Source organism: Pseudorca crassidens, chromosome 18, assembly GCF_039906515.1.
Source record: "Pseudorca crassidens isolate mPseCra1 chromosome 18, mPseCra1.hap1, whole genome shotgun sequence".
NCBI classification, from domain to species: Eukaryota; Metazoa; Chordata; class Mammalia; order Artiodactyla; family Delphinidae; genus Pseudorca; species Pseudorca crassidens.
Window position 1 is genome coordinate 47,727,700 of NC_090313.1, and position 22,608 is coordinate 47,750,307.

Sequence of the window (22,608 nt, forward strand, 5' to 3'; positions counted from 1 at the left end):
TCACAGTGATAATGTAATTGACCCTGTTTGTTTTTTCATTTTGGGAATTAGGTAAATAATGTTGGAGAAGAGAATACTTACGTGTGTGCTATTTATTTTATCTTTCTTCATAGCTGGACAGATTTGCCAGCATAAGAATTCCAGGGAGCAAGAAAGAAAGGACTCCACTTTCCAACCTGAAGACTGCATTTTCAAGCAATGATTGCTCTTCAGAGATGAATGAAAACATTCCAAAGCCACTGTCAGAGAAGGAAATCTTAGAGCTATTTGAAAAGATGATGGTAAGAATTTTGATTCCTTATATAACGTTTGATGTAAAAAAAAGCCTTTGCTTCGGCTCATGTTAATGGAACCACACATGTCTGAAACTCAGGTTCCATAGGTGATTTCTGATGTCACTAAGATAGTACTTAAGGCATAGAGAGTTTTAGGATTACAAAATTAAGAATCCGAAGAAAAATGTCATACCAGTTGTTTTACACAGAAATACATAAAAACGTAAACCTCTAAAGTATCAAATGATATACTTTTTGCCTTAAATGGATTATCTAAGTGGTCTGTCTGGGTCGGTTGCATTTGAGAATGATGGTCACAGCTCTCTGCTGTGTGAATTGTTAAGTGTGCTGATTTTTGGACCTTGTTTGAGTCCTTTCTCAGTTCTCACGATAACCAGGTTTGCATAGTACTGCAACAGTTAAATCTGCACTTGAACTCACTGAATTTGGGGTGTGCCTTTGTAATTCTTTTATCACCACAAGTTGATATAATTTCAGTCTAGAACAAAAGAACATAACCATTTTTGCTAGCCTTTGCATCTGTCAATGAGACTTGTATAAGGTAGATTTTTTCAAGACTACCTTTGAGGACTCACGATAATAAAGTGCCCCCTCATTCACGTATCATATGTGGAAGCACTACCTAAATTATCTGTGAGATTCTGGAATGGTACTTTTTTGGTTCACTTGTGACTACCTTGTTAAGAAAAATTTTTCTTTTGGTTCATAATTGCTGGTGTCATCTGAGTAAGTAAAGCAAGTAGGCCAGTGATGTTAGACATTTATGGAGGCTTACTGCAGCTAGTAGTTGTTAAAGTACAACTACCTAGGAAGTACAGAACATAGTTGATGGTATTCTGTTCTGAACATGATGACTTTAGAAGTATGTTTCTGTTAGTCTTTCTTACCCTTCTCCTAGCTAAGAGTATCAATTTTAATTGTATGAACAGGGCAGATGGATTTTGGCATTTTTGAAGTGTTTACACATTTTAATAACTGGGTCAGATCACTTGTTAAAATCTTTTTTTAAAAAATTTTACATTAATTAATTAATTTTATTTATTTATTTTTGGCTGTGTTGGGTCTTTGTTGCTGCCCACGGGCTTTCTCTAGTTGCGGTGAGCGGGGGCCACTCTTCGTTGCAGTGTGCGGGCTTCTCATTGCAGTGGCTTCTCTTGTTGTGGAGCACGGGCTCTAGGCACGCGGGCTTCAGTAGTTGTGGCTTGCGGGCTCTAGAGCGCAGGCTCAGTAGTTGTGGTGCATGGGCTTAGTTGCTCCGTGGCATGTGGGATCTTCCTGGACCAGGGCTTAAACCTGTGTTCCCTGCATTGTCAGGCGGATTCCTAACCACTGCACTACCAGGGAAGCCCCACTTGTTAAAGCTTAAACAAGTCTCCTTGTTGGCAGAAGACCTTTTGCAGTCAAACTCACTTTACTCAGCAGGAGTAAAATGAATGATTGCTTTCTCAGGGCTGCCCAATTTGCTAATGAGTGAGTTTGTCACAACTAAAGACTTTAAAAAAAATAAAGGTTTTTTTTTTTTTTTTTCTCCCTTTCTGATACCTTGACCATATCACAGTGGTCAATGCAGGGAAAACCTGCTGGAGATTCTAAAGCTGAGAAGGGTCTTTCTCCTTTAAATGTGGACTAGTGATATTTCTCAGGCTTGTCAGGTGGGATACCACATCTTTGACAAATTTAAAGCTGTTTTTATATCTGGGGAGGATGCTAGATTTAGGTTGGGTTTTATTTTTGGCTTGCACCTATCTGTACCATTTTTATTAATAAAAATTCTTTTGAGGAAGCAACATTGAATAATCTGCCATTTTCATTTTTTGGCATTTGCCAAAATGAGGTTTCATTTAGAAGTTGTATCTAGATTCTTTGTTTTGGCATTGTACAGTTTAAAAAAATCTTGTTTAACGTTATCAAAGGTACTTAGATGATTTTTTACATGAAGTAAAATCTTTGTTTTGAAGAACACCTCTTTTCCCTCCTCAAGACGGTCCTTTGAAAGACAGTGTGTTGACTTGATTACTTAATGAATGCGAAGTACAGTGTAATCCTTCAACATTTGTACTCATTTCACTTTTATTTAGGAAATTAATTTAGTTGGTTGCTGGGTAACATTTTCAGTGCACTTTTTAAAAGTAGTGATGAATTTTTAGTTATGCTACTTCTTAAGGGCTTTTTTTCCTATTTGTCATCCAGTGAAAGCAGAGTTTTTATCTGAAAACTCATCTTGGTTTCTCTTTAGATCTTAGATATGTGAAATAGTTGTGTGAGCATTGCTGTGTATACAGCTTTGATTTATGGACGTCAAATTTCAGTGGTTGCTTTTGAACTCACAGTAGATCTGTGTAGCTGGCTTTTTGACCAAGGTGAACATGGTAGGTACAGATTGAAAGTGACTTGTTTGTTCCAGCCATTGCCCCTTTAAACCAGCTTTTTCAGCTTGTTCTTTCCTGCCCCTGGATAAAATTCACCGTAGGTCCCAGAGTTTTCTGTTTGCTTTCAGATAATGAAAACCCTAGTTTAATTTAAATAAGTTAACTTTTATCCAGAGAAAGCCTCTCACTTTCCCTCTTTCAAGGCTGCTCCACTTAAAGCCTCCAGTGCAGGCTGTGGTCATGGTCGTGGCCGTGCTTGGGGCCGTGGTCAGGCCCGTGCTTGGGGCTGTGGTCATGGCTGTGCTTGGGGCTGTGGTAGTGGCTGTGCTTGTGGCCGTGGTTGTGGCCGTGCTTGGGGCCATGCTTGGGGCCATGCTTGGGGCCGTGCCTGGGGCTCTGGTGGGCTCTGCTCTGTTTCCCCACACTGCAGTTCCCTTCTTTCCTGCTCTCCAGACTGAACCTATCTCCTCCAGGATGACATTGGAGATGAGGGGAGGAGGAATAAAAATACTTTGCTGGCTGAGGGTATTTATAATCTAGCGCTGGTGCCGTGGGATGTTGTGTTAGTTTTATTGCTGGCCGTGACAAATTGCCACAGATTTGGTGGCTAAAACCACACCATTGTATTGTCTCATAGTTCTGTAGGCTGAAGTCCAGGTCGACTTAGCTGGTTTCTGTAGGCTGACAAGGCTGAAGTCGGTGTCAGAGGCTCTTATCAGAGGCTTTGGGGAGAATCCTCTTCTGATTTCATTTTGTTGGCAGAGTCCAGTTCCCTGATACTGTAGGACTGAGGTCCCAGTTTTCTCCCTGATTGTCCTCTGGGGGCTGCCTTAGCTTTGAGAGGCCTCTTTCCTATCCTTCACATGGGCCCTTACATCTCAGATACATCACATCCATCTCACACTTAGAATTTCTCTGTGCCTTCTGTGGCATCTCTTGCCTCCATCTGGAGAAAGTCCTCTGCTTTTTAGGGTTTATGTATTAGCTTGGGCTCACCCAGAAAATCCAAAATAATTTTCCTGTTTTAAAGTTTGTAACCTTAATTACATCTACAGAGTCCCTTTTGCCATGTCATTTGACGTATTTACAGAAGCCAGGGCTTAGGGCATGGATATCTTTGGGGGACCATTTTGCCTGTCAGAGGTTAGGGGATTACAAATGTGGATTCCTTTCTCCTATGGTATTTTCAGGCTCCCCTGCTCCCAGTCTCACCTATAATTCCCTTGTCACTGGTGACGTCTCCTTTGGCCTTCTGCCCCAGGCTTCCATGAAACCATTCCTCTGGTGGGGTTACCTTTGGGATGCAGTATCTCTTAGATGGCCCGGGCCTGCTTCTCCCTGGGATCCATATCCTGTCCATGGGAAGCTCATGTGTCCTTTACCACAGCTCCTGTCCTTTATCTTGTTCCATTCAGAGCCTGTCCTCCACAAAGAATAGTTTACTCTGGCTCTTTCTACCAATAGCTTTTCATTTTTGCTGTTGTTTTGCTGTAGATGTTTACCCCTCTAACTGTAAGTGGCTTTCCAATCATCAGATCCTGTTTGCAACATGTAACACAGCACAGCTGACCTCTTGTTTGTGTTTCTCTTTTTCCTTTGGGTACCGTGACACTTTTTTCCTTTTCCTGATTTTTCTCCTCTCTAGCCAATTCATACCAGTTTACTTTCCATGCCTCCTCTTCTTTTTATTTCCTCTGAGTGTTGCCTCTGTCCCTCTTGTCTTTTCTTTATCAATTGTTCCCTACACACTCCTTCTAGGGGATTGGAGCCCTTTCATACTGTAGAATATTCCCTATATTCTGACCCTTTGCTGTGTCTTCTACAAAGAGCAGCTATAATCAAGCTCTCGAAGAGATGTTAAACCTCAACAAACCAGAAACTGAACTTATTTTCTTATTTTTTTCCAGTTTTATTGAGACAAAATTGGCATTTAACATTGTGTAAACTTAAAGTATACAATGTGATAATTTGATAGAGGTATATTTTTTAAGATGATTGCTACAGTAAGGTCAGTTAACACGTCCATCACCTCACATAATTATCATTTTTTTCCCCGTGGTGAGAACTTTAAGGTTTACTCTCTTAGCAAATTTCAACTATATAATATTTTTTTAAACTAGAGTCACCATTCTGTACATTACATCCTGAGAATTTATTCATTTTATAACTGTAAATTTGTATCCTTTGAAGTGGAATTGTTGGATCATGTGATAGTTCTATTTTTAATTTTTTGAGGAACCTCTGTACTATTTTCCATAGTGGTTATAACAATTTACACTCCACCAGCAATGCATAAGGGTTCTTTTTTTTCACATCCTCCCCAGCACTTAATATATATATTTTTGAAAACAGCCATTCTGACTATGTGAGGTGATATAACCATTGTGGTTCTGATTTTCATTTCCCTGATGATTAATGACGTTGAGTCCCTTTTCATGTACCTATTGGCCATGTGTTTAACCTTTTTGGAAAAATGTTTATTTAGTTCTTCCCATTTTTAATCAGATTTTGTTTCTTTGCTTTTGGGTTATATGTCTTCCTTATGTATTTTGGATATTAACTTCTTACCAGATATGTGGTTTGCAAATATTTTCTCCCATTTCATAAGTTGCCTTTTAATTTTGTTGATTTTTTTTTTTTTGCTGTGCAGAAGCTGTTTAATTTGATGAAATCCTTCACGTTTATTTTTGTTTTTGTTGCTTGTGCTTTTGGTGTCATGTTCAAAAAACTCATTGCCAAAACCAACATGAAGGAGCTTTTCCTCTATGTTTTCTTCTAGGAGTTTTAGAGTTTCAGGTCTTAAATTTAAGTCTTTAATCCATTTTGAGTTAATTTTTGTGAGTGGTATAAGGTGGAGTCCAGTTTCTTTCTTTTCTTTCTTTCTTTCTTTTTTTTTTTACATGTGATTATCCAGTTTTTCCTCCTTTATTGAGGAGACTATCTCTCCCCACTGAGTATTGTTGGCTCCCATTTCAAATATTAGTTGACCATATATGCATGGGTTTATTTCTGGACTCCTGATTCTGTTCTGTTGTTCTTTGTGTTTGTTTTCATACCAGTACTATAATGTTTTGATTACTATAGCTTTGTAATATAGTTTGAAATTGAGAAGTGTGATGTCTCCAGCTTTGTTCTTTTTCAAGATTGCTTTGGTTATTCATGGTTTTTGGTGGTTCCATACAAATTGTAGGACTGTTTCTATAAAAATGCCATTGGAATCTTGATAGGGATTGCATTGAATATATAGATGGCTTTGAGTAGGATGAACATTTTAACAATACTAATTCTTCCAACCCAAGAACACAGAACATTTTTCCTTTTATTTGTGTCTTCTGCAGCTTTTTTCATCAGTGACTTACAGTGTTCAGTGTACAGATCTTTCACCCCTCAGAGCTGCTTGTGTATAAGTCCCTTGTGTAATTTATCCTTTATTTATTATTTTGATATGTCTCTCTGCTAGATTAAATCCATGCAGCATCATCCAACTGGTTTATCATCGCAAATAACTGCCTGTTGAATTAGGTGCATCTTTCTAACTTTTAAGATTTCTAACACTTTACATTTCTTTTCACCTTCAATACTGTGTTTAGGTGGAAATTAGCTTTAATTGCCAGTTTGCTAAATAACACAAAAATGTTAAAATAGTGAATAGGAAGAGAGATTTCATGCATTCATATCTTTTCTTTGTTTTCTCACTTTCACTCTCTGTTGAGAGAACGAAAGCTGCAAGAAAGGTCATCTATCAAGATGTGATCATCAACAGGCATTAAATGAATGCCAATGATGACAGAATTACTCTAACAAAAATTATTTAAATTCTGGACTTCCTGTCATCATTTGTAAGCATGGAAGAAATGGTCTAATAAAGTTGCACGAATACTTAAGTATGAATAGTAATGATCTAATCTTTTCTTGGGAAGATGTTTACTGTAGGAGGGAGCACATTTATAAAATGCCATCAGCATTATCTCTTAAGCATGTGTTTGAAGTGTTTATTGGCATTAAGAGCTTAGATGACCTACTATTTAATACATATTTTAGCTTTTAGTGTGGGGAAACATAGTATAGATAATCCTAAAGGCATTCAAAAGTTAATTTTGAAACAATTTTTAGTATGTACTTTCAAGTTGAATCTATTTTTGTTCAGTGGTATTTTTAAATAGGGTATGTGAGGTATACAAAAAAGGATAGAACATATATAATTAATTGAAATACTTTGTGTACTCCTTTCAGTCACATTCTTCTTTAATTCCTGAAGGTGAACAATACCCTGAATCTGTTGGTTTTATTCCTATATGTTAAAAAAAAAAAGTTTTCTGTGTCTTAATGATAAATGTACAGGAAAAAACTTTTTTTCTGAACTACTTGCTGGTAAGTTGCTGACTCAATGCCTCATAATCCCTTAATATTTTAGTATTAGTCTACAAAAAAGGACATCCTCCTACTTAACCACAATATAACCACCACCATCAGGAGGCTAACACTGATCAACTTCTGTCAACTAATCCTCACGCTCTTAAGTTTTACCAGTAGTACCAGCAGTGCTCTTTATAGCAAAAGAATCCTGTTCAGAACTGTGTGTTGTATTCAGTTGTCATGTTTTAAAATCTCCTCAGTCTAGAAGAGGTCCTTAATCTTGTATCTTATGAATTTGACACTTGAAGATTCCAAGTGATTGGAATTAATTTGTAGAATGTCACTGAGTTTGCAGTGGTATAATAAGGCTTTTTAAGTTTTGAAAGTCTGTTGGATATAAACAGGTTACCTAATACTTTAAACATTTTTTTTTTCTTTGATCATAAGTGAGGTTGGACATTTCTTGACACACTTATTGGCCCTTTGGTTTACTCTTCTGTGAATTTCTTGTTCATATCTTTTGCCAGTTTTTTCCATTGAGGTTTTTTTCTTTTTTTTTTTTTTTTGATTTGTAGAATTCATCACATATCCTTAATGCTCATGTCAGTTTATGTGAGTTGTAAGTATCTTGTCCCAGTCTGAGTCTTGTCTTTTTACTTCCTTTTGGGGGTGGTAGGATGGATGAAAGTATAGAAATGTAAAAATCAATGTGGCCAGATTTATAAATCCTTTTATGGTTTCTGCTTTTTGTATTGTTAACCAAAATTTCAGAAACAGAGACCTGATTGAATAAACAGGTGTTTATTTAGGGTTTGTTAGGATTGCAGCCCAGGAGATAAAGATTCAAGGACCACTTGAATTGTGTTCCTTTGGACCACAAAATTGGGGAGGGTTATAAAGGCAAAAAACCTGCAAGGTTATTTACATAAGTTGTCTGTCAAGAATTAGGACTGGAGTTAGAAAGAAGTAAGGGTGCTTGTTAATCAGGGATTGGCTGGGGTCTGAACTGATTACATAACTGTGAAGGGGGACAGACTTTGAAACTGCTACGGAGTCCAAGCTGCTAACTTGCTCCTTGCATGACAGGCCAATAAATGGAGAGACTGAGGTGCTGGGGCAAAGAATAGTGACTTTATGCAGAAAGCCAGCAGACCTAGAAGATGGTGGACTAGGGTCCCAAAGAACCATCTTACCCGAGTTAGAATTCAGGCTTCTATACTAAAAAAGGTGGAGGTGTGGCTGGTTTTGCAAACTTCTTGGTGCAGGAATCCCTTGTTCTTGCAGCTGTCCACTTAGGTCTGATCACAATGTTCCTGTAAATCTTCAACAAGACAAATGTTATTTCTGTTCCGGAACTTTTTATCTCTGTAGGAATGAAAGTTTTATACCTTAAAGGTCAAGGCTGGGAGGCAGACCCTTAAGAATGGGCTATCATGTATATTTCAGGCTATAGGCAACTTCTTTTACAAAGGTGCACAGTCAGCATGACTAAGCAAGGCAACAGAGCACAGAGGTTAGAGCTAAAGGAATAGATACAATATGGAGTCAGGTTTGTTCTTCTTTGTTAGAAAACTACAAGGGTGCAGCTAGCAGATACTAGGAGATATTGTTTTGAAATGGCTGGTCCTGTTCTTGAATTTGATACAGTTCAGAGAAAATTCAAGTTCTTAGAGATGCAGGAATGTGTCTGAAACCACATCAACAATGGTCTGGCTCCATTTTGGATGCCTGAGCCATAGTTGCTCCATTTTGATTTTTAAACGGTCTTAAATATGTCATAAATATATTATTTAAGAAATCCTTCTCTATCCTGACATTATAGATCTGTTCTTCTACATTCCTAAAATTGTTAGAATTATGATATCTTTATGTCTGACATGAGAGATTGGATCCAATACTTTTCCTACATGGATAACTAGTTTTTCTAGCAGAATTTATTGAATAGCCATTCTTGTCCATCATTTGTAATAACACCACTGTTATACATCAAGGTATTGCTCATATGTAGGTTTGTTTCTGAGGTTTGATTTTGTCCATTGGTCTCTTTGTCTAGCTCTGCATTTATATCCACTGTCTTAATTAATATAACTGTATAATAAGCCTTCATATCTAGGACCCCCTTCCCTTCTTCAAAATTGTCCTGGCTCTTCTTGGCCCCTTTGTGATTTTATATTAATTTTACAATCAATTAGTTAAGTTTTATTATAAACCCTGTTGGGATCTTGACTGGCATAGCAATAAATTTATTGATTTAGACAGGATAAATGCCTTTGTGATATTAAATTTTTCTGTGAACATTGGATATCTTATATCTATTTATTTCGGTTTTCTCTGTTCCTGAACTGTAAAGTTTATAATTTTCTCCCTAGAGGTCGTGTACATCTTTTATGAGCTTTATTCCTTGGTTTATTTCTAAAATGTAACTAGTATTTTAAAAAAATTAATATTTTTACTAAGATTATTAATTTGTGTGTTGCTTTTGGTATTCAGTAATCTTATTGAATTCTCAGTTTTTATTCTTTGTAGAGTTCCTCATAGTTTTCTATGTATGTAATCAGAATATCTGTGACTAATTTTTGTATCTTTTCCTATTCTTATTCCTTTCTTTATCCTTTCTACTCCTTCTGGAGTAGAAAACCCCAGAAAAGAGTTATTATTTTTTTTTTCCTGTTCCTGAAGTATTTGGTAAAGGCCTTTTTTTCATTTTACATTTCAGTTATTTGTATTAAGTTGGCTAGCCCTTCACTAGACTCGCCTTCCAATGGGGTTGACGTGTAGTTCTGCTAATTTTTATCCTTTAAACTGAGTATATCCTCCATTACTGATTAAATGAGTGACTATGTATGATACATTTCTGTTTTCTTTTATTTATTATGTCATTAGATCAGTTTTCTAATCTTTTCATAAGAACTCTATTTTATTGGGCTATGAACATTTAACTTTATTCATCTTTGTTCCCTTCGTGTCTTCACAGTGCATACTTCATGTATTGTTGAATGAGTTAGTCTGTTTCTTCTGCTTTGGTGAATACCATGTCTAAGCAAGAAAAGATATAAATTAGTACACATAGAGTTAAATACTGAGATGTCTTTGTGTTCTTTGCTTTGTAGTCAACTCAGATATCTTTGAAACTAAGGTCCAGAGGAAGAAAGAAGAGCTCAAGTGAACTGATAAAATTGAATTTGATTCTTTTTGGTACAGTTGGTGGGAGGAGGGTTCTTACTGCTATCTTTATTCCACATTGCCATTCTTTGGGTACACGCTAAAGATAATTTTTCTTTTTTCTTTTTAAATCTTTTTTTCCGCTTTCATTGTTGGCGTTAAAGATTTTTGCATAGCTATTTCTTCAGTCAGACAAATGAACACCTATTGTGTTGGATGTGTAAGTGATGTCTTAAGGGTCACCAGGAGTCTGAATGAAACACCAAGGAAAACTCGTTTGTGTTAGGTCTTTAAGGGCTAATTGACTGCTATAGATTCCTACTAGCAGTTCGCTCATTTCAAGTATTAGCATTTTTTACAAATCTACTTTTCCGTATCATGGGTGTTTTTTATTTCTTATAAACTATAAAAGTATATTTTGGGTTGACCAGATAAAACAAGAGAGGTTCTATGGTAATGCTTTGTTCTGATCTATTAGTTGTCACCCATCTCCCTCTCCTTCAGGTAGAAATTGAAAAATTCAGGGAAAGGTTGTTTAAAAGCAATCCAAATAATAATCCAAATGGAGGAGGAGGAAGAGAGGGTAGAAGTGTAAGGCTATTGTCAACTTGATTCATGGGTTGTGTTTGTCAGGGGGATAATGTCAGTGCCTCGTTGTTTCTTCTAGATCCAGATAAATGAGAAAATAAATGATTTAGGAGCCTTAGATTTTGCCTGGTGGGAGTTCGTGGAACCAGTCAAATGATTAGAAAGGAGAGTTTTAAAAGGATAAAGGTTATGTTAATGTTTAAGCTTGCTCTTTCACTAATTAGGAAGTGTGCAGGTACAGCCTTTCCAAACGATGAAGGCTTTTTTTATTCTTATTTTCTTCTCTAGAAAAGTCAGCCTTTGTGCTTTGTGAAATAACCATTTTATCCTTTATGTAATTTATGAAGGAATGGCCATTTGTTTAGAAAAGTTGAAAAGCAAATAAGTGAATGAAGCCCTTTTTATAAGTAGCAGTGTTCTTTTCTGCTGGATTACGTAACAGTTGCCTGTGATTGTAGGTGCTTATGCATAAGCTTGAACAGTTTCAGCCAGATTATATTCCAAAGTAGAGTTGTGCAGCATGCTGCATATTCATCTCATTTCTTGTCTATTCTGCTAAAATTTATAGCATGTGAGAAAAAAAGTGATATTTAAGTTTCTTCTCTGTTTGTTTATTCCCTGATACTGGCATTAGGTTAAATTGGAATTTGGTTTCAAATTGAAATAGTTTGCACTCTTTCTATAAGCTCCAGTTAGAATATTCGGTCGAATAACAATGTTTATGAGTTTGTTGTCAATCTCTGGGTAAATGCTATTTTATGGCTGCTGTCCTGTTAATGAGCTAGCTATCTGATTTCCTGTTAATTTTAATTGGGATTGAGTAAGGACATTGTGGATAGAACAGTGAATCCAACCCCACTATTGGTGAAACCAAAAAATCTGACCTCTTTATAATCAAAGTTATGTAAAGGAAATGAAACGATTATATAAAGGTTAATATAAGAACATAGTAAAAATGATGGACAAAGAAAGATAAGCTGTTTTATAGCTTTAGCATATTTATGGGCATCTTCAATATAAAGTAGTAATAGGGCTTCCCTGGTGGCGCAGTGGTTAAGAATCCGCCTGCCAATGTAGGGGACACGGGTTCGAGCCCTGGTCTGGGAAGATCCCACATGCCACGGAGCAATTAAGACCGTGCGTCACAACTACTGAGCCTGCGCTCTAGAGCCCGTGAACCGCAACTACTGAGCCCGTGTGCCACAACTGCTGAAGCCCGCGCACCTAGAGCCCATGCTCTGCAACATGAGAAGCCCGTGCACCGCAACGAAGAGTAGCCCCCGCTCCCTGCAACTAGAGAAAGCCCACGCGCAGCAATGAAGACCCAACGCAGCCGAAAATAAAACAAACAAAAAAAATAAATTTATTAAAAAAAAGTAGTAGTAATAAAGTTAATTCCAAGTTCCAGGGTTTTGGTTGTATTTATATTTTACAGGTTTTCTAATTTTACTTAAGCCTAATCTAAGAATACAATATATTAAATTGCAGAACTACATGAGATTCAGTTAATGTGCACTATTTGGGAGTATATAATTACCTGGAATGAGATCATGAAATCTTTGATGTTTTTATTTGGCACTAAACCACTCATGGTAGTAAGAACATTCCTCAGTAGGGATACACATCAGCAAGACCTTTTGACATTGTGTGATATGGAAGATGAATTCCAGTGTGGTTAAGGACAGAATTATACTTTTAGAAGAAGTATGGGTAAAATTGCTCTTGTAGGATGTTGAGCTCTGAGGTCCCAGGAGAAGTAATTAGGGGATCACTGTGGACCTCTTAAAACGTATAACCAATTTGTGGCTGTAGTGAAAAAAAACATTAGCAAAACTGCTACCAAGAACAATTATTTTGGCTTTAACCCATGAAACAAAGCATTGAACACTACTGAAATGAGATGATAGCTGTTGACAATAAGAATGTTTGGTTTTGATATTGCTGTGCTTCCAATTTTTACCTTTTAATATTATGCTTATTGATCCTTATGAATGTTTTGATCCATTATTGTACTGTTTTTCCAGGATCTGTTTTATAAGTCTAGTCGTGCTTCTGCCTGTCTGTAGTGTTTTTCCTTTCTGGGTAAATTTCCTCACACCTGACCATCTTCAATTTGCTGCTTGTATATTCACTTAATTCTCCAAATAAGTCAATCATTTTAAATTTAGTCTGACTCTCCATGGCATTAACTATCCCACTCAACTTGATGTATGTAAATTTAATGAACATGCTGTCTCGTAAAATCCACATCCATGAATGAAAATAGTGAGTCTAATGTTTGTAATTCAGTTGAAAAAATGTCCACTCTCTGTTTGCCATTCTCTGCTTGATTACACCTTGGTGCTCACTAGTTGCATGTATGTGCATGAGTATTAAGATTACATCTTTTTTTCTCTCTCAGTTTTGCCAGAGAAGAAGTAGAAGGTATTTATTTTGTGTTGGTATTTTATCAGCCTAGGATGGAGTCAAGGTGTCTAAAGATAGTAGCAAACTTGGATTTTCCTGGTTTGTGAGAACTTCTGGCCCCATCTGACACATAGGAAAAATCCTTTGGAGCATCTTAAAAGCTGCTGGCTTGACTACATGTCATTGACCTGGTTTCCAGGTCAGGGCCACAGCTACCCATCTGGTGTCCTTGTGCAAGTTAGAAAAATGTGTACACCTTCTTTGCTCTGAGAGGACACAACACCACACAAAGTCACACAGCCTGGTGAGTGAAGTCTTGGTAGGATCTCAGTGCTATTCACCTCTCAAGCAGGTGCTGCTTTGCACAGCTCAACCACACACTGACGGTTCCAGGTCACAGAGGTTGTGTGTGGTTCTGCTAGTGCTCCCTGAAGACATGATGGATTTTAGCTTGGCCAGTTTTACCCGTGCCAGTGCCACTGCCTGGAGACCCTGCCTCTGGAGCTGGACTTTGTTTCCATTACTCTTCAAGGCTGGGGCTGTGAGTGTTATCTCTGGCTCCATCTCCATTTCCCAGAAAATTACCTGCATTTCATGTTTGTCCCAAAATAGGATTAGCAAATTCTATTTGGGAAGTTTTGTTATATCTCATTTGACAAATATCTAAAAAGTATATGCAATGTAAAAGAGACAGCAAGTGTAGAAAAAGTTCTTTTAAAAATTATTTGTGAAGGAGGAAAAAGAAAGGCATATACAAAGGAGAGCTAGGGTTGAGGGGAGGCTTTTTTCTTTTAATTTTTAATCCATTAAGGACTAACATGTTTATATACTGAGACCCAACGAACTGAGAAGAATTTAGTGAAACGGGATTAAAACAGGGTAACTGATGTGCAGTGCCCTTTTAGGAGGTGAAAGGAAAGAGGATCCAGAGCATAAATGAATGGGATTATCTTTGGATAGAGGCAAGAGTTGGCATAGAAAAATTAGCGTGCAAATAAATTGGTAATAGAGGAAACAGGAAATTGAATTATAGGTTCCTTTTCATGGAGGAAATTAAAATTTGCTTACTGAAAATGGTAGGTAGAAGCAATGGTTTCATAGCTCCTGGAAATGGCAAGTTTGAAATGAGTACTCTAGGGAATGTGAGGAGAGACCACTAGGATTTTCCATCAGTGTTGTAGGAAGTGATGGACCATAAGAGACTAATTGGGAGAAAATGGAGGGGGTCACGACACTGGAGGTTTTATTGAGGTCAAAAAATAGGTGGCTTGGGAGTGGGAGAAGTGAAAAGATAGAAGATTGAGGTCAGAGAAAAGGATCTTGGGGATTATGATGATACTAGAGGTGGAACAGTTTTTAGCTAATGAAAAGGCCCAGGTGTGGTCATGAAGACCGAGGCTGAGGAAAGTGGAAATGAAGATTGCTGGTTGTGGGTGTGAAGGCATGGACTGGCAGAGGAGTCAACACAAGGTGTTGGCTGCCGAGCATGTCAGATGGCATTAGGCCCAGAGGAAGTAGGATTTTATTTATTTTATTTTTATTTTAATTTTTTGCGGTACACGGGCCTCTCACTGTTGTGGCCTCTCCCGTTGCAGAGCACAGGCTCTGGACGCGCAGGCTCAGCGGCCATGGCTCATGGGCCCAGCCGCTCCGCAGCATGTGGGATCCTCCCGGACCGGGGCACGAACCCGTGTCCCCTGCATCGGCAGGCGGACTATCAACCACTGCGCCACCAGAGAAGCCCGGAAGTGGGATTTTAGATAATGAAGATAAATAATATGGAAATAAGAATGGAGAGACAAATCTAAGCTACAGGACTGTGGCCAACTTATAGGATTTCCCTAAGTTTTAGTTCTCTCATCAATAAAGAGAGGATAGTACATACCTCAAAGGGTTATTACTGAGTATTAAATGAATTGTGCTTATAAGTATTTTAGCACAATGCCTGGCTCAGACTTAACCGTTATTTAAGATTATAGAAATACCAGGTCCTTGTGAAAAGGTGTAGCAAGTGTTGCTTCGAGAATGAATGAGAAGGATGGTTCAGAGAGTAGATTTGGAATGAAATTGGGAAGACATGTGAGCATCTTGAACTTTGTGTTTTGGAAAATTCCGAAGGATGCCTGACCTTTAAAAGATTTTGAATGTGCTTCTGTTACCTGTGTCTTAACTCTTCCTCTCGGTAGCCTCAGATTTGTCTTGATAGTGGTTTCTTTACTTCCCTCCCCTCCATCAAGTTTGTGTGTATTTATTGTGGCCAATACACTACAAACATTTACTTAGTGGACGTTTAAAAAACTACTGTATTTTTAAAGAATGTAAGATGTTCCATTTTTCTTGTTCTTTTCAAATTAGTTTTTTAAAGCAGAAGTTTTATGAATATTTTAATTTAGTTTTTAAAAAACTTTATTTTGAAATAATCTTAGACTTACAGAAGAGTTGCAAAAATAGTACAGAGAATTCTTTTATACCCTTCACCCAACTTCCTCTAATGCCAGCATCTTATATAACTTTAGTGCAATTATTAATACTAAGAAATTAATGTTGGTACAGTAGTTACCAAACCACAGACTTTATTCAGATTTTAGCAGTTTTCTCACTGATGTGCTTTTCCTGTTCTAGGTTACAGCCCAGCATCACATCTTATGTTTGGTTTGCCATGTTTCTTTCATCTCCTGATCAGTAGTACTTCCTCATCTCTCATGACCTTGACACTTTCCAAGAATCCTGCTTATTTATTAGCATGCCCCTTAATTTTTTTTTTCTTCAGTATTTCCTCCCTGTATTTCTGAAATCTGCCCCTAGTGCCAGTCAGACTCACATAGTGAAGTAGCACAGTGATTCAATTTAAGTATAGTTTTTAATTAGAAAGTAATTAACTAGAGGAAAATTACTTTTTGATGCTGCGACTCCCAATTTCCCCAGGCAAAAAACTGTGTTTAAGCATGTATATGAAGGTAGTGCTATAAGTGAGTTAATTCATTATGTATGTTGCTAAGGTATTAATAGAACTTTCACAACAAAACCAATAATTACTCTTCAGATTGACAGACACTAAAGTTTTGATTGATGACTACTCAAAAAATATTTTTAAAAGAGCTATATTCAGTTAAATAGCCAACTGATAAGGTTTTTCCATTTAAAGAAATAGAACTTATCTCACACCCCCTGAAATATTAGCCTCATTCAAATCATTCCTCAGGCCTTGTACAGTTATGTGTTCTATGTATTTGCTGTTTATTATTTTATTTATTACAGATATTTATTGAGTTACATATATATCAATGTATAGATATATATATTGAAGTAAGCTGTTTTTCAGGGCTGTTATAAAATCTGTAGCTACAGTATCATTCTGTATCCATACAGTGTACTACATGTCCTGACCTGTGTTTGAATGGAAGAACTGGTCAACACACAGAGGTTTATATTGCTTGTGTAGGCCATAAATGTGGGTTTCTGTATTATTCAGTTCTGCTTAGAAAGAAGCCTTATTATAATATAAAGTAAGTTATTTTCAAATGCTGTAGTGGACACTGTTGGTGCCCCTCCAAGACCCCCTTCACCAGGCTGGTTACGGGCGTACCCAGGTGTGAGTGTTGGCTCCTGGTGGTTCACATCTGCCCTCTTAATCCAGAGATTTGGCCTCAGGGAACTGGGGTCCTGCAGCTAATGGCTGACTGACTTGGGTGGTGTCAAGGCTGGCCTCTCCCTCCAGGTACTATCTACTGCTGTGCACTTCAGGCTGAAGCGAGAATCCAGCTGAGGCCACATTTTCGAATGTCCCTGTCTCAGTCCCCTTTTCCTGAGAGCATCCCCCTCATTAATCACCTGCACCTGCATCCCTGTCCCAGGTCTGCCTCTAGGGAACGTGCCCTAAGACAACGGAAATGCGATATGATCATACTAACCAGCTGTGAACTCACTAATGTGAAAACTGATGACTTGCTCACAAGAGACCCTTTACAGTTATCTGGAAACTGCACTAGACTGGGTGTCTGGGCTCCAGTTCTCAAGCTTCTAACAACCAGATAACTCTGAAAAGTCATTTCATTTCTCTGAGCCTGTATTTTCTGTTGTGTAATACATACATGGAGTTTAGACTATGTGATATTCAAAATCTCATGCTGAAGGTTTTGCCTTAAGGCAGGGGCTTATTAAATAGAGATGCTTGGCTCCTGCATTGCCGCCGACCTCCAGGTTCTTGGATAGCCTTGGAAGATGTTCAGCTTAACTTGAATTGGAACTATAACATAAAATATGGATGTGCATTTTCTGGGAAGAAGCTTCCAATACATTTCACTAGGACTCTGTGACCCTCAGAGGTTCAGTGCCAGTGTCTTGTAGAGTTTTCTTCTTTTTTAGCCCTGTTCTCCACTGATAAAGATTCAAAATCCATTCTAAAAATCCTGTACCCTATTCCATAGATACATACATTTTTTTTTTCTTTCCATCACTCCCTTATTTCTCTTTTTCCTTTTGTAAAGGGCAGAACTTTTCTTACTCTTTCGAGTGCCATCTCTTCCTGGATGTAAAGAGAAGGACCATCTGTTAGATGAAGTTACGTACCTAGTGAGTGATCCTGGAAGGTTTGTGCGATTATGTAGGTGATTCCAAACTTCTCTGTAGTATCATTTCTTCTTTGTTTCCTCTTGTTTTTAAGCAGCCACTGTCATTAAACTTTCGTTATGGAGTTGAGTGTCATATTTAGACAAGAGAGGTGGGGTAAGCCAGAGGAAAGAAGTTGGGAGAACTCTGGGTTTCTTCCTTAATTCCAAACATACAACTTTTGTGTATAAGCTCATGTTATCGTGAAGATGCCTTTCCAGAAAGAAAGCAGTAGTCTTTTCTTTCTTACAACTCTCCACCTTAAAATTTTATTTTGATTTCAGCCACAGCTAATGGGTTTTCTGTTTTTTAGTTTTCTATATCTGTTAAGTATTTTAATTTGCTGGTTAAAGAGGCTGGGTCACATTTGGCCATTAGACAGAAAATAAAAAATACAGTGAATAATTTAAAACAGATGTTCTCTGTGCTCTTAGGTGCCCCTCACACACACCTTTTATAGCAATTGCTCCTTAACTTCCTCATTACTTTTTCTTAGTTCAATTCTTTATAGATTATATAAACTATCTCCACTCATAATTTTAAAAAAATCAACATATAATGCCTACTGTACTATATAATAAAACAGTATGTATTTCATTGTAAACAGTTGGCCATCGACTACTCAAGAAGGCACAATAAAGTCACATTCTGGAGTCTTTGCCTCATGCCACTGTGAGTACAACAGCTACGATGTAGGTTGATATAGGTGTGTTGTTCTGTTGATTCAGATACCACAAGCAGCATTGTCCTGGGATACCTAAATTTCAGAAATGGAACACAAATGATGGTAAAGCTTAAAACAAAAACAGTGCAACTATAATTTACAGAGTAGTTGGATTCTTGGAAAATTCAATGTATATTAAGTTACATAATATATAAAGTATTAAATATGTAACAGTTTACATCTTCTGTTGTACATCTAATTTCACTGAATTAGAGTCTAGGCGTAGATAATTATGATTTTCCCTCTCTCGTTCTCTCTGTGTATCTCTCTGTGGGACACAGGACAGTTTCTTATTGTGTAGGATTAGCTCATGTGTTGCAGAATGTCTAGCACACCTTTCCCCTGTAAATGCTGGTAGCATCACCTCAGTCACCATGACAACCAAAATGCCCCGAGACATTTCCGGAATGCTTCCTAAGTGGTGTTAAGGTGTATTGAAAATCACTGGCTTAGAGAAAAAAAAAAGAAACAAACTAAACCATTATTCACATAATAGGATATTTCTAACCAGAATAGCCAAGAGTGACATTACTAATTGCTACCTTTTATTGGAGTATCAAACGGGACAACTTCTAAGATCTTAAATTTTGTATCAAGGTGAAATGAAGGGAATTTTGACTTTTAATTGCTTCACAGTTTTGGTAGCCAAAAACTGAGTCAGCTAAAGGCATAAACTACAGTGTCTGAATTGTAGAACCCTTATAAAACTTAGAAGAAATTTAACTTTCTGGGCTCCCTGGGTGATCCAAAGTCCTGATTCTTATGGGCACGTTTCTGAGTGGATATGTAGTTTATATACATTAAGATGTCCTACATTGCACACAGATGACCCAAGGCTAAGATCAGGAGGAAATCCATTTGAGCTGCCCTCTCCTTCAGCCATTTTTGTCTTACCTCAGCCTCCCTTCCTTTGTCAACTGAGCTGATGGATTCTGGTCGCAATTCATATCTTTATGTGGATATTATTGACTTGCAGTTTTTAGTCAGAATTAGGTCTGTAGCAAGATCTAGCTTACCTAAACCTTTATTTTGATTGGTGCTGTTGAGAAATGTTAGGTTTTTAGGTGGTACTTCTTTTTATGAGTGCCACTTTTATGTGATTTAGAACATGCAATAAATTAATTAATGAATATTTTTGATAGGGGTGGAGAAGAGACAGTTAAAACTGTAGGATGCTTCACCTTTTGCTAGGATCAGTATTAGGTATTTGGTATGTGCTTGTAGCTTATCAGAATCTGAAAAGGGATTGGCTTATTTACCTTTTAATTCTTATGATATATGGAGGAGCGCTTTCAGAATGGTGCAAGATGGCTTCAGGTACAGCTGTTGTAAAAATATGTTTATATTTTAAAATATATTTATATAAATTATAAATATTATATATTGACTATAATATATATAGATAAATATATTTTTATATGTAATATATATATTTCACAATTATATATAAATTGTGAATCCTAATAAGCTTATGGAAGGCAGAAATCTTCAACTGTCTAATTATCTATAGTGATGTGAATGTAATTTTACTAGCCTGCTGTGAATTTAAAAAGTTTTTCTGGTAAGTGTTTTACCTGCTAAAATGATCTAGAATACTCTGTTCTCTGTATCTCCAGGTCCTTTCTCTTTTTTCTCCTGGCAGAGCTACATGTAAATCATTCCAAAACAGTTAATGCTGCTTTAGTCACAAAGTATTGATTTTCTGTTCATTGTGTATGTAGAACTGTTGCTCTACTTAGATTCTAAAACGAGACTTTTTAATTGTGTTTTCCAGGAAGATATGAATTTAAATGAAGATAAAAAGGCACCATTGCGGGAAAAGGACTTCAGTATCAAAAAAGAAATGGTGATGCAGTACATTAATACTGCTTCCAAGACAGTAAGTAAAACTGTCAAGTTGAGAAGTACTGCTGAAGCATGTTGTGGTATGGAAAACAATACATTAGCCTAATGAAGTGCCTAAGTTTGCGGGCAACTGTAATCATAGAGCTTTTGTATGTATAATTAAAGGTACAAGTATTATAATAAGTTTGTTTAATTTGAAAGTATTTCTCACCTTATAACTTTTAAACTGCTTTTGCTGTTTGGCCACTCACACTGTTAAGAAGCACTGTGGTTGCTTGGTCCACTCACTCTAGGACACCCCTCCTTGTTAGTGAATTAAGATGGGTATTGATTTCTAATGTCACTTATAAACTGGGATAATAATTGTATTGTAGAAAAGTGAGACTGATTTTACTCTAACTACCTAAATCAGGATACATAATAGTGGCTTAGAGGCCTATCTTTAATGTGAGTTTCCCTGTGGATAAAATTAGCTTGTAACAAATTATAAATGTAGACACTGCAAGGAGCATTAAGAATCCACGTGGCTGCCACTTTTCTAGGGAAACATGAAATATGTGGGTGGAAGTAATAACTAAATGTCTGAGAAACATGACCAGCACACAGAATCAATTATATTTATTTCATGGAACAACAAATGAGCTTTGTTGTCATAAAAAAAATTACGACTAAGTGGATTGGATGAAAAATATAAGATGGAAGCTAATGAAGAAGCAAGGCTCGGTAGAAAGACAGGAGAAAATGCTTTTGGCTGAACATAAAATAGAATTGGATTTGAGAAAAATAACTAAACACACTGTAGTTTTCACTGGATACTTTAACCCAAGGGCAGCTTATAAGAATGTAAGTTATTTATACTTTAACTCCATTTATCTACTAGACCAGTCAGTGATTCTGAGGTATTTTGGAGGAAAGACTCAAGTGATGTTTAATTTTTAAACATGTCTCATTTTTTGGCTGCCTGATGTTCAGGTGTAGAATTCACTGAGTACTGTGCTTTTCCCAGTTCTTTCTATGGGCTCTGTATCTTACCATTGAGATGTGAATTGCTTTTGTCCCTTGATGATACTTGGCCATCACAAATTAACAGTGGGGATTTAGGAGTCAGAGCTCCGTGTTTTGGATTGACTATTTATCCTCTGTTTGATCTTGGACATCTTATTTTATCTTTCTGATCCTCAACCCCCTCGTCCATAAGATGGGGCTAATACCTACACCATAGGCTTGTTGTTAGAATTAAATTGTTTATTCTATGATTAGAACGTAACAGATTTTTAACTGGTGGCTGCCTCTTGTGGTAGCAGTGGTTGTAGTAGCAATTGTTTGTTTTTTATTTTTCTTTGTGATTTACTGTTGAAATTCTTACTGTTGAAATCATTACACCACAATTAAAAATATAAGTAAATGTACCTCAGTAAAAATACAAATTTCTTATTAGTGAGTCTACATTTCTAAGACGTTCATTTGTTCACTCAACACATTTATTAAGCGTCTGTATGTCGGGCACTTAATAAAAGTGTCTGTATTTAAGGCCCCGGCGACTGAGCACCAAGATAGTGTGTCATTGTTTCCTATGGAGCAATGAGACACACATGACAGAAACACACAAACACATGTAATGGGAGGTGAAATGTGATGTGGGGAAAAAAATGCAGGGGGAGTGGAGATGGTGTACCTGTTTTATGTAGAGTCATCAGGGCAGAGTCTCCTGTTAGGGAATTTTAAATCCAACAAGCGTGAATCCACTTAATATAATTACAAGAGATAATACATTAGTTAGAACTGGTATAGAAAACCCTAGCATAATAGTGCAGTTTAATTCTGGAATTTCAGATAAACAGACTTTTTTATAGAATAAAACATTTTGAACTTCTTCACAGTGGATCTGTTTCAGCTTACATTCACTGATTTTAAAGTTTAATACTCTATTTTGGACTTGGGCTGGAATTTATTTACTAGAATTAAGTAATTAGGTTATCAGGATTGAAATAGATTAGTTATCTAAAGTATGATTAAAGCATTTAATTGGTGTGTGGAGAGTCATGGCTTTTCCTAGGAGGGTTCTGAATAATTCAGCAAATGGTTAACATTGTAGAAAGTTCAAACTGACCAGTCATCTGTTTTTGCTCTGGAAGTAAAAACACATTTTATTAACTCTAGGATATGGACTTTGTTATGCCAGTATATTTAGGTCAATGAGTACTGAAAAAGTTTCTCTGAGAAAAACAAAGTTCATAGATAGGTTGTTCTAGAG

At 37.0% G+C, this 22,608-nt stretch overlaps 1 protein-coding gene across 3 annotated transcripts in view; it reads left to right on the plus strand.

Annotated features, from left to right (window-relative positions):
- Positions 1-22,608, plus strand: part of DIAPH3 (diaphanous related formin 3) — a 551,502-nt gene that overhangs the window by 55,419 nt on the left and 473,475 nt on the right. For all 3 annotated transcript variants that reach the window (XM_067713991.1, XM_067713992.1, XM_067713993.1), the window contains 2 exons: positions 114-281; positions 20,284-20,388. In XM_067713991.1, the coding sequence (XP_067570092.1) occupies positions 114-281; positions 20,284-20,388 (273 nt within the window). The remainder of the gene's footprint in view (positions 1-113; positions 282-20,283; positions 20,389-22,608) is intronic.